General features: G+C 42.6%; 1 protein-coding gene and 1 long non-coding RNA gene across 8 annotated transcripts in view; one reads left to right on the top strand and one right to left on the bottom strand.

The window, feature by feature from the left end:
• The window catches only part of LOC117735443, a 12,709-nt gene extending 10,787 nt beyond the window's left edge, over positions 1-1,922 (top strand). Inside the window, exon 2 of the long non-coding RNA XR_004609881.1 lies at positions 1,162-1,922. This is a non-coding gene — a long non-coding RNA (uncharacterized LOC117735443). The remainder of the gene's footprint in view (positions 1-1,161) is intronic.
• tanc2a (tetratricopeptide repeat, ankyrin repeat and coiled-coil containing 2a) overlaps positions 1-12,500 on the bottom strand; it is a 43,990-nt gene that overhangs the window by 27,145 nt on the left and 4,345 nt on the right. For 4 of the 7 annotated variants that reach the window (XM_034540068.1, XM_034540070.1, XM_034540069.1 and 1 more), the window contains 2 exons: positions 5,642-5,745; positions 5,434-5,541 (listed from right to left, as the gene is read on the bottom strand). In XM_034540068.1, the coding sequence (XP_034395959.1) occupies positions 5,434-5,541; positions 5,642-5,696 (163 nt within the window). In that variant the 5' untranslated portion in view covers positions 5,697-5,745. Of the gene's footprint in view, positions 1-1,131; positions 1,435-2,609; positions 2,878-5,433; positions 5,542-5,641; positions 5,746-5,876; positions 8,354-12,500 lie in introns of those variants that run through there. The other 3 variants (XM_034540072.1, XM_034540073.1, XM_034540067.1) reach the window with 3 other exon arrangements.

Here is a 12,500-nt window from a genome sequence, read left to right as displayed (position 1 = left end):
TCCTGAGGACAAAATGTAAGGGGCAGTAAACAACATCGTTCAACAACCACAGTTACTGCTTGCAATTTTCAAGTAGCATTTCAACAGTAGGCGACTTGTGTTATATGGAATGTGGATACATCAGAAAGCTATGCAATATAATGTTTGCCAGTGCTAACTACTGTAACTTGCATATACATAGCTTTCATTAGCATGCTAACGACTAACTTCATCCCCCATGCTAAAATAATCCTTTGATATGCTGACATGACAAGCAACAGGTATTGTGTTAGCATTTTAGTCTTAGGTTGCATATTGTGGCGCCAATAGTCTCTCTCTCTCTCTCTCTCTCTTGAACATATTACAGCTATTTAGGGAGACTAATGGAAGAACCCCCCTATAGCCACATTTCCAATATATTGTCAAATAAATTTTACGGCAATTTATATAATGATGCAAAAAGAGAAATGCGAGTTAGGCACGTTTCAATCCGCTGGAGAGGGGTCTACGGGAATTTGTTTTAATTGGGAACGTTTTATTGTTCTTTCATGTTAGCTAGTATTGGCCATGTTTTATGATAAATAATAATAATGCATTTTATTTATAAAGCACTTTTCATTAAAAAATAATCCCAGAGTGCTACAGAGCCAGTAGATAGTTAAAAACAAACTATAATAGAAAATAAAATAGCTGGCAGTGATTTAACACAAAGTCAAAAACGCCTTCCGGAATAAAATGTTTTTTAGGTCTTAAAGAGTTGCCCTCACGTGGTCAGGGAGACTGTCCCATAGTAATATCTGTTAGTTCGATGCTTACTACATTAGAATGTATTTCGGTAAAAGTGTTTTCATTATCCATCTAGCTCACGTGAAAAAAGTTTTTGCAAAATTCATGTTCAAGTTTTGCCATTGCCATCAATTCTTTCAAAACAATTCTAGGAAACATGGCATTGTGAAACATTACATTGGGCAACATCCGATAATGATGTTGCTGAATCTCACAATCCATACTCACAACACACATTTCCCTGAAATATACAACCCCAAAAATGATTTCATATCATTAGTAAATATGGAAAAAACTAAAAATACCGACACTAATAAAATCCTGTCTGCCTGAAACAGGAACATGTAGAGAGTCCTTCACTCTCACCTTCTTCCTCACTTCCTCCTTTCTGTGCAGCCCCGGGACAATCGTACCGTTCCCGACATCGGTCAAGGACGTCCTCGCGGGACAGACAACAGCAGGCGTAAAACAGCAAGCGCCGCAGGAGGGAAGAGGCATGGCCAACAACCCTTGATGCCGTGGCGTCCCCTGCACACCCGCAGCCGTCCACCGGCCTCCCAGGTCGACGGACGGAGGACCGCTCATGCCGACACCACTTGGTCCTGGAGCGGGCGCATGTTTTCAGAATAGCCGCCGTGCAGTCCATCGCTGGCTGGCGGTGGGGTTCTGATTGGTTCAGAATGGTTCCATGTAGAGGACGGAGTCAACAAATCAAAGGGCTGTTTTTGACCCCAAAAACACAAGTCTTTATCTTCTTTTCGGTCCTGAGCGCCTCCTTCTCCAGAACACACAAAAGGAGAGAAAGATGAAGGATGGCTGACGAGATAAGAGGAGGAAAAGATTCTTCAGGAGAAAAACTAAAACAAAAAAAAAGAAGTTCTGCCGAATGACTGCCGTTAATAAGAAGGATAGTCAAACATGCAAATGCTGTGGTAAAACTACTCATATGTTCAGGTACGTTGTTACTTTCAGAGGTGAAATCCGAATCCACTTTTTTCCTCTTTTAAGCTCAAACAGAACCTGACGATGTAATCCTCCGGTTATTTGTCCTTTGTAGCCCAAAAATGCAATCCATGCAATTCAGTCACAGGTCGAGCCTCCTCAAAACCGTGCAAAAAGGAGCAGCCAACTTGTACAATAAGGAAAGTTTCCAAGAGTTGTGAAGAGTTTTTCTTTCAGCCACCATATCTGGTCTGAAAGACGACCTCCCTCGTCTCACTGCATGGCAAATCAAAAGCTCCCCTCCTCCAACCCAAAAGAAACCACACACACACACACACACACACACACACACACACACACAGGAGAGAAAGGGAAAGACTGCAGGAGGAGCTGAGCAGGGAGAGTAATCCGTTACATGCCAAGGAGCGCGAGGAGAGTTCGGGGAAGACAGTTTAGAATTCTTTCTTTCTTCCAACGGAGAGAAAAACCCAGGAGGAAGACTCGGCAGACCAAAGAAATGCTGCAATTAAAGTCCTTCCCCAAGAACAGAGGAGTGTCTGACCACAAATCACAGTGACGATGGAAGGGTGTAATCCACTTTTGCCCAGAAAATGTGAAAAATGTTGAAAGAAAAGTACGGAACAAAGACTGAGATTTAATTAAACACCATGCTGCTGGATAGAAATCTCTCACATTTTTTCAATGACAAGAGGTTAGGGTGAAAAGTTGAGAAAGAGTTGGAGTAAGATTTACAGTCTGCTCATGGAAAAGAGATAAGCAACAATTCGGCACAACAAAAGCAGAGAGCAGTAACTGGAGAGGTGCAGTTGTGAAAAAAAAAAATAGGTTTCAAGTTTTCAGGCTGGCTGACAAACTGTAAGCAGAGAAGCGGTGGTAGTCACCTTGATGTGACTCATTGGTTTGCAGACTGCTGTTTTGAAGCCTCATAGGTTCGATATGTTTGATCGACGCCATCTTGGTTTTTGGCCTTTGCCATCTTGGTTTCTAGCCTTCTCCGTCTTTGTTTTTGACCTTCCCCGTCTTGGTTTGGCCTTCGCCATCTTGGTTTTTAACCTTCCCCATCTCGGTGTTTGGTCTTCTCCATCTTGGTTTTGGCCTTCTCCATCTTGGTTTTTGGCCTCTGCCATCTTGGTTTTTGGACTTCGCCATCTTGATTTTTTGCAACCAGAAGTGAAGAGAGAGGGTTGGTGCCAGGGACAACCAAACGCTGAATAAGATTTTTGTGAGTTACAATTGACTGAACTGAATACACAACTGAAAAGGGGTTCAACTTTTAAGACGGAAAAACAGATAACTCCCAGACCAGACAACGCTGTGATAGGGACCTGTCAATCAAAAAGGTAGCCCACCCTAAAGCATGCCCCGCTTTATGGTCTATGTGACTCTAAATTGGCCATCATTTAATAAATGAACATCATGGATCATTGAAGGGAATAAATTAAGAGGGAAGTAGAGTCATTTTCTCATAGACTCCTATACAATCTGACTTCCAGAGGAGTCGCCCTCTGATGGTCAGTAGAGAGAATGCAAGTTTTAAGACACTTCCGAATTGGCTTCACTCGTAAAAAACGGAGGTTGCTGCCAGGTCCACAGCAACAGTTTGTTATTCATAGCAGCGGTCTTCTGTATTGAAATAGTCGACCAATCAGAATCCAGTATTCAACAAGAAATATAATAAAGAGGGAGGTACTAAAATTGTGGAGCATTTAGGAGCTAAAAGAGAGCCAATAATGTCCCTCAGGAGTTGGTAGAGACCAAAAACAAAGCTAAAAGAGAGTGAATATTGGACTTTATCAGGTGGCCAGAAACATGACTCATTGAATGCTGCTCCATATCAGATTGAGGTCTTAACTCAAACAAATGTCCAGTTCCGGCGTTTTGCCTTTCCAGAGCAGAAATGACAGGAGTCAGGAGAAGGAAGACAAAGTGGAGGGGGGAGTTGAAAAACAGAGGAGAGGTAAAGGGGTAAAGAGAAATAAACTGAAATCAGAGTGAGTGTGTGTGTGTGTGTGTGTGTGTGTGTGTGTGTGTGTGTGTGTGGGCTTGGTGTACTGACTTTAAGAGGTTGCCTCATATCGTCCCTGTTTTGTAAGAGCGCGAGAGAAAAAGAGGGTCGGAGAGGGATTCCACATGGTTATGTTTAGGAGAAGTGTCAGATCAACCGTGAGGGGGAGGAGGAGGAGGAGGAGGACGAGGAGGAGGATGACGACGACGACGAGAGGTTGGTAAGGGCTTAGGTTACACTTCTGTGTTTTCTCTCTCACTCAGGCACAGAGGGACGATCAAATGCAGGGTCAAAGGTCTTCCCCCCATCATCCCCCCTCTACTGCCAAACACAGTGTAACTGGTCACAGCTGTGTGTGTGTGTGTGTGTGTGTGTGTGTGTGAGTGAGAGACAGAATGGGAGACTCATATCTTAAGGAGCTTGTAGTACCATATTGCCCCACTAGAGAGCTGCGCTCACTAAATGTGGGGCTACTTGTGGTTCCTAGAGTCCTAAAAAGTAGTAGCCTTCAGTTATCAAGCTCCTCTTTTATGGAGCCAGCTTCCACTTTCAGTCCGGGAGGCAGACACAGTCACCTCATTTAAGAATAGACTTAAGACTTTCCTGTTTGATAGTGCTTATAGTTAGGACTGAATCAGGTTTGCCCTGGTCGAGCCCCTAGATATGCTGCTATAGGCTGCTGGGGGGTGTTTTAGGATACACTGAGCACCTATCTCATCTTCTCTCTCTCCTTATGGATGAATTTAAATCTCTCCATTGCACCTTATTAACTCTGCTTCCTCCCCGGAGTCGTTGTGACTTCATGTCTCATAGGGTCCATTGGACCTGGAGGTGTCTGATGCCTGGTGAGCCGGCCTCCCGCGTTGGCCCTGCTGATGCGCCCCGCCACCCCTCCTCTCTACCTCCTTCTGTTTCATGGATTGGAGTTCCATTCATACATTGTCATATTCATGTAATGTGTTTATGTAACTTTGTAAATGCTGTTCATTCTGTACACATGACATCTATTGCATCTGTCCATCCGGGGAGAGGGATCCTCCTCTGTTGCTCTCCTGAAGGTTTCTTCCCTTTTTTCCCTGTCAAAGGTTATTTTTGGGGAGTTTTTCCTGATTCGATGTGAGGTCCTAGGACAGGGATGTCGTATGTGTACAGATTGTAAAGCCCTCTGAGGAAAATTTGTAATTTGTGATATTGGGCTATACAAAATAAACTGAATTGAATTGAATTGAGACAAAAATAAACTATTCTCTATTATCTACTATCTTGCCCTCTTACCAAGTTGAGAATGACGCGACGCAAAGCGGAGAAATGTACTTGTATAAAACAGTGTATAAATGTACGTGCATAAACCACAGACTATCTAAATTGTAGAAACAATGACGCAGCTGCCATATTTATGTCTTGAAGAAGAATGTTGAGTGTCAATGGATCAGCTAAAATGTTAGCATAGCCTAGCAAAGCATTTTAACAGTAGTTTGACCTGAAAAGTAAGACTTTTTACAAACGAGCATCATTATTTAGTTATTTTGAAATCCTTTTTATTCGTTAACTGCAATTAAATCCCAGAACAAATCTGTTTATTTTAACTGAGCTTTAAACCAGTGAGAAGAACAGAAAACACAGGTGACTAAGGTTCCCATTTTTTTGACTTGTGTAAGTATGCCACACTGAATGCATTCAGATAAGATAGATGGTCCTACCGGCTCTTTTTACCAGACGAAGGTTGAGGAGGGGAGAAGAGGGGAGCGAGCGACTGAATCCTTCCATCATCCTGACCTCTGACCCCTCAGACTCTATTCCACTGCCGCCTGTTGAAAGGGAGAGGGAAATCGAAAGAGGCACCGTATAAAATCCTGGAAACCACCAGAACAGATCCACAACATAATTAATGACAAATGAAGTACTGACCATTGGTCTTGCGGGTTTTAACTCCCAGCAACATCTTCAGACTGTTTCGGAACATGTTTGCTCACGTCGACAAGTCACAAACACACAGACGCTTCCTGTCAACACTGGGGAGTGAGGGAGAGGGAAATATTAAAATGTATATTTTTCATTCCAACAGATTAATAATGACCAATCATATTCATACAGGTGTACAACTCTGCCGACACCCCCATGGCAAAGCTGTTTGCTGCCGCACCTGCTTGACCTCCTGTTATTGTTGATTCAAATAAGATGTCATGTCTTGGTGGAGAATTAGTTCTCCAAGCGACACCTCGTTGCTGATCAGAGCTCCTTTGGTACTTAGAATTGATGATGTGGAACCAGAGATATCTTCTGGTTTAGTTTTTTAACGCCAACATCCTTGACTTCAAAAACCCGGCACCTTATGCTGGTGGCATCAAGCAGCAACAGGGGTTCTGGTAAATTGATCACTTCTTTCTAACGGCACACGTCCAAATGTTTTCCATTCTCAAATTTGACGAACCTTGTAACCGAGCCGGGCTAACCATCACCCACCCTTTTCCAGTATTTATGCTAAGCCAAGATAACCGGTAACTATTTTTGAAGTTTTCGTTTGTAAAAGAAATGTATGAAATGAGACCCTCGGGGTGAAAACCGATGCAGTTTTGTGGGTTGCTTTCGAAAATGAGTTGGGTCTGTAAGGTGGGAGGGTTAGCCTCAGAGGGCTTTACAATATGTACACATACGACATCCTTTGTCCCGAGACCTCACATCGTCACAGGAAAATCCCTCTAAAAACCTTTAACATTACAATACTACCCGTTACTGGGTTATTTCGTTGGATACCTTAAAAGGTATTGAGCATCGATACCAAGCGTTACTGGCAGTAGAGAAGCAACAAACCATCTGGACAGTGCGGACCGGAGAGCACAATAGAGGAAGCTACAGTAGCTTATTAGCTTTTGTTTTATTAGTACATGTTGGAGCATTAACTGGTCCACAGAAGAAGCAAATATTGGTTTGAAAATATCTGAGACAGGAGTTGATGGACCATACAGTACGTCTTCTGAATGTTCAGTGAAATTATTATCCCGATGGAAATTCAGAGAGCTATTGACTGGCTTCATGTTCTTGGGTAGCTGGTGTGGTAGGCGTCACTTCTGCAGCTACAGTAGATCATCAACTATCCCAACGAGTAGTCACTTCGTCACCATCATTTTTGATCTGTTTATATGTCCCGGAGAAAGAGAGAAGGGTCTACTGATAACTGCACATTGCTCAGCTACCACCACAAATACAATCTACATCTACACTATTGAGTAACAATTTATTTGGGGTTCGACGGATCGACACACTGTTACACAGTTTAACCATCAGAAGTTTTACTGCCTATCGTCATCAGCCAATATCCAGTAAAAAACAAAATCTGCTTTTCTATTCGCAGATCCCTGATGCGACATTGTGAACAACACATTTGTGTTGAAATTGACAGGAGAGCACACCCATTCAGTGTCTTGCCCAAGGACACAGCAGCATAGGCTGAAGGTGGCGTGAATCGAACAGCACATTTTCAGATTGCAGGACCACTGAGCCACAGCCGCCCCACCGTGGCGGCACCGTTAACGGCTAACGTACACAGGTTCCATTCAGTTACATTGTGATGCGTTCATGCGTTGTTCAGTAACAAAAGCCAATTATAACGTTATCATGATGTGTTCTAATGTAATGTGAGAAACTGAAACATGTATACAGTTGTTTGAAGGAGACGTTTTCACAGCAATATAAAATAGATATTATACAAATAGAGAGGGAATCGTTTGAGTATTCTGCTCTTAAATAGCCGACTCTGCAGAATGTTTCATTTTCCCGATTTGCAGTGGAATTATTCACACACACACACACACACACACACACACACACACACACACACACGTGACTTTTGAACACACCCAACACGCTGGCTGGTTATGTTGTTGCTAGGCAACCATCTGCCGTTGCTAAGCGATGCATTAATGAGTATGCGTATTAGAACATAAAGCGGCGCGGCAGCTGGTGTTTGCCTCTGTATGTGTGTGTACCGTTTAAAGATAATCGGATACACACTTTAATATTTGTGTCAAATGATACTCTGAAAGGAAAAGCCTTCGCACCAACTACATCATCAACAGAGACGCAGTTGATTTAACCCCCAGTTTAAAAGCTTTTCATTCTGTCATACAGCCCTTTCAGTGGGACAGTATATCTAACACGCGCACAATGAAGCAGCGAGTGATATTATGAAGTCACGGATATTCCTGTGCTGCTGTCTGTCACATTGAGCGGATTTTAAAACTATTGGTTTGAGTGGCGAGCAGATGGCAGATTAAAATAGCACAAACACTTCCTTGTTTCTACTTCACAAAAGATAGAACACACGCACACATACACACGCACACACACACCTTTTGGTAGAGCTGGTAGTAAAATGTGTCCCTTTTCAAACAGAGTAGAAATGTTATCTGGCTCATGTTTAACATTAGCATAACGCTACATTTCAAGATAAAGATTTGGTTTCAGGTCAGGGTAATGCTCAAGTGTTGTGTTCCTTGCTCATTTTTTTCTCAAATTCACCAAAATAAAAAGGATACCGATGAGCTGAAACACATCCGTCAGGCTCAAGACACTGTGGGTCAGGGGTTAGCAGGTCCGTCTTTCAATCAGGGCGTTGGTGGTTCAATCCCCGCCCTAGTCGGTGTGTCCTGTAGCTGTGTCTACAGTGTATGAATGTAACATGATTGTAAGTTGCTTTGGATAAAAGTGTCAGCTAAATGACATGTAATGTAATGTAATGTAACACAGACGGTGTTGGTGCAGTAACCTCTGTCCCCCCCTGTCGACCACCGGGGATCACTGCAGCATGGTTCACCTTCATTTCCTGTCTCCGCTACTCAGTTATGGTGCCTGAGGTCAGACATTATGTCTTTGCCAAATAACTTCATGATATTGTCATTACAATAACACATAATAGTTATATTTAGAAATATGTACATCGCGTGCTTGTAACAACCCCCCCCACCCCCCGCCCATCTGCTGCACCCTCAATCACAATGACATTTAAGATAAGCAAAAACGCACTGGTGTGCTGCTGGTTTGACCAACCTTTTTATTTGGTTTCCAGTTTTCTAAAGTTTTTCTCTTACACACACACACACACACACACACACACACACACACACGATGAGGGAGATTGTGCGTGTTCTCCGACTCTTCTTCATTCCGTTCTGTCTTTCCACACCAACATTACCCCTGGGACAAACAATCTCGAGTGTGTGTGTGAGAGAGTGTGAGTGAGTGAGAGAAGGGAACAGCACAAATGATCCATGCAGTGTGTCGCCAGCTGATCGGTTATACAAGACCCCGCTGTCAGTCAACAGTTGTTAGTAAACAACAACCCTTCATATCTTTACACTAATTCTTGAAGAAAGATATAGCGGAACGAACATTAATTCCTGGCACAAACCTGTCTCAGCCGACTCCTCGTTAGTCGATGAATAAGTATAAACTGACAAAGCTCCCAGTGGCAGCAGTCCCATGTTCTTTCAAATGCGGCAAACACACGGCAGAGGCTCGCTGAGCGTGAGCGTGTGTGTGTGTCTGCGTGCGCAATGCGTGTCAGTGTGCTAATCCTCGATGACGAGCCAGCAGGAATGATGGGATTGAGTCTGGAAACCAAGGCTGGCACGCATGGCTGAGCAGCGGCACGTGCATCGATACGACATGAGTGCATGTGTCCGGGAGAGTTTTATGTAAATGCCCTGAAGACGATTCAGACGGAGGCCGGGGAACTAGATCAAGGCTGCTTAAGATTACTTCTTAAATTCAGGATTAATACAATTAAATTACCCCAAAACAAATATCCCCAAACTCTGATAATAAGATAATAGACCTCATCTTAAAAACACTGCACCTCAAATTGAAAAGGATTGCTGCGTCACGTAGATTAGATTAGATTAGTTTAAGTCACTGGATGTCAGAGCAAAACGGGTTGAACGGTTCCGGCACGGATGGATTTCATGTGCAGTGAAGATCATTACTGGCAAATGTATTTTTGCATCGACGCGGGTGAAGTGAAATGATGGAAACGATTTACAGATTGTAACAACGGTCTCATTGAAGCCACTTTCTCACTCATACGTTACAGCGAGCAGAAAATATGAAGCGGACGAATAAAAACGTGAGATGAAGCATGGGGCAACGTGACGTTGCCACAGAAACGGGGCAGAAATAAATTTTAATGCACTTGTGACGACTAAAACAGAGACTATTAGCAATCAGCATACCGCCGCGCTCCCGTTTCTCCATATAAAAGGAAACGAGGAGAAGCATGGCCCCTAAATAAAAAACATTTAAAAAACACAACTACCGAAGAAATTGACATGATAGTGTCCGAGGTGGAAGGCAGAAAAGAAAAAGTGTTTTCATATGAGACGATGATTAAATGAATAAAAAAAGATCAAAATAATTAAACAGGTCCGTCAGGGTGAGACTCTTCACAATTATTGGACAAACGTCTATAAGAGTCAATGAGGGGAAAGTGATGACTTCCAGCGAGGACTTTCACCCGGAGGGAATTTATTTCAGAACTGTATCACGGCTGTTCGGGATAACTCGAAGCTTCATTCATAACACTGTCATTCAAATTATGAGTCAACGTTTGAATGCTGTGCAGCTTTTGTCTCGAGAGATAAAGAGAGGGGGGGGTTATTCATTCTGTTAATTCTGTATTTCTACACAGTTGCAGATAAAGCTCAGGCCAAGCCATAATTATAAGTATTATATTATTTGTAGAATCAGATGGGGCTGCGTTGTTACAGACTTGTGTGATGCAAGCATTTCCAAATACACAAAAAGTCTAAGAATATCAAGAAAATAAATTAATAAAATGGTTGTCAATGTTTTTATCAACGAAAATATTCTTCGTCAGTCCATATACGGTCTAGCAGCACCATCAATTACAATACAATATAGTCACAATACGTTTTGTGTTTTTTAATCTCAATAGAAGCTTTGAAAAAATATCCTATAATACATTTTATTAAGATAATAATTAATGAGGATGAAAGGGGCGTCATTTTCATAGCTTACTTAATACATTTGTTGTTTACATTGAGAGAGCCGGCCGGTCCGACGCAGTTCTAAATGCGTTTGCCGGGGTAAGAAAAGAAATGCAGGTAAGAAAATATTGATGAATCCCGGGTTTTTGCACAAAACTTTCCTACACGGCTCGTTTGTGAATGAGGCCCATCGAGCTGAAAGATACCCAACAGCAGAGCTGAGGGGAGCTGCAGAGCGGCGTGAACATTTTACCGTATCTGTATATTTATTTATGATGTCCATGTCTCTCTTTCTTTTCATCTCTCAAGTTTTAAATTCTATATAAAAATATCCGCAGCGCTGAGCAAAAATGGGGGGAAATAAATGCGTTTGAAAACATGACCCCAAGTCACAGGAAACAGCAAATCCTCAAACACACAGAATTAAAAAGGGATGTGGGAAATGATGATGACTCATAAGCGTCTCCAGCCGGTAAACATGACTCAGCGCCGACATGGTGAGAAGCTCCTTCATAGAGATACAGTCAGTGTGGTGTTTGCATGACTCTTTCTTTCTTTCTCTCACACACACACACACACACACACGTTACTGCTCCATCTAACTTTTTACGTTAGTAACACTCAAACAGCATGAATACAGGACAGGAAGTTTGGCTAAATCACACATCCTGTGTTTAGCTTAACTACCTGTTGATGCAAAAAAAACTAAACTTGGTATCTTCAAATTACACAGTATTAATTTGACATACTCTTTCGGCTGTTCCTTAGAACAGATTATTACCATATAGGTCAGACATCATACCAGCGCAACACAAAGTACGGTAGCAGTCGTGTTGGAATGATTACTTAATTATTTGTAAATTTGTATTATATAGAAGTGAGCGAGACGTGTTACAACTGCTGTCATGCTAGCACATTCACGGACATTGTGGTGCCATCATAGACTATAAGTGGACGTAGTCAGGTGACGTCACATTGGTGATTTGACTCTAGACCATCATTTACTAAATGAACATCATGATGTATTGAAGATGACTTGAAACTAAAGATTTAGAACATAAACTCTGTTTACAATGTTTACTGAGGGAATAAATCAAGAGAGAAGTAGAGTCATTTTATATAGACTTCTATACAACCCGACTTATTTTTGCCTTCACCTGCTTCGCCAAGGTGTTTTTTTGTTCATGCGGTCGCACCTTCTCGGTGTGATCAGCCCCTCAGTCGTGCTGAAGTTGGTGTGTAGCTGGGATGAGTATAACTATAGTACTAACTTCCGACTATACATGAACAACATGCAAATTCAATTCAAATGATACGTGTTCCTCCCAAGTAAATAACTATAATCTGTGTGTGTGTGTGTGTTTCAACTTTCACTCGTTGATCCAAGGCATGCTGGGAGACGCTGTCTAACCCCACGCACTGATTGCCCCCCGTCACACACAAATAGTTTGCCGCTTGCCATCACGAGCAGAGGAATGGCTGCTATCATTCACACAACTTATTCAGAAACACACTCTCACACACAGGGTTGGTTTGTTTGACTATAGGCTTAGCGTGTAACTGTACGTGTGTTTTTTATTAGCAATAGCTGAGTGCAGATGGCCTTGCACGCACGCACGCACGCACACACACACACACACACACACACACACACACACACACACACACACACACACACACTTATCTCTCTTCCCCAGAGAAGCCAACGCTGGCTTCCTGTAATGGCTCAGGTCTCCCTCAGCTTGCCCACATACAGGAAGGAAGAG

Source organism: Cyclopterus lumpus, chromosome 8 (genome assembly GCF_009769545.1).
Source record: "Cyclopterus lumpus isolate fCycLum1 chromosome 8, fCycLum1.pri, whole genome shotgun sequence".
Taxonomy (NCBI): domain Eukaryota; kingdom Metazoa; phylum Chordata; class Actinopteri; order Perciformes; family Cyclopteridae; genus Cyclopterus; species Cyclopterus lumpus.
This window is presented reverse-complemented; position numbering and strand designations above follow the sequence as displayed.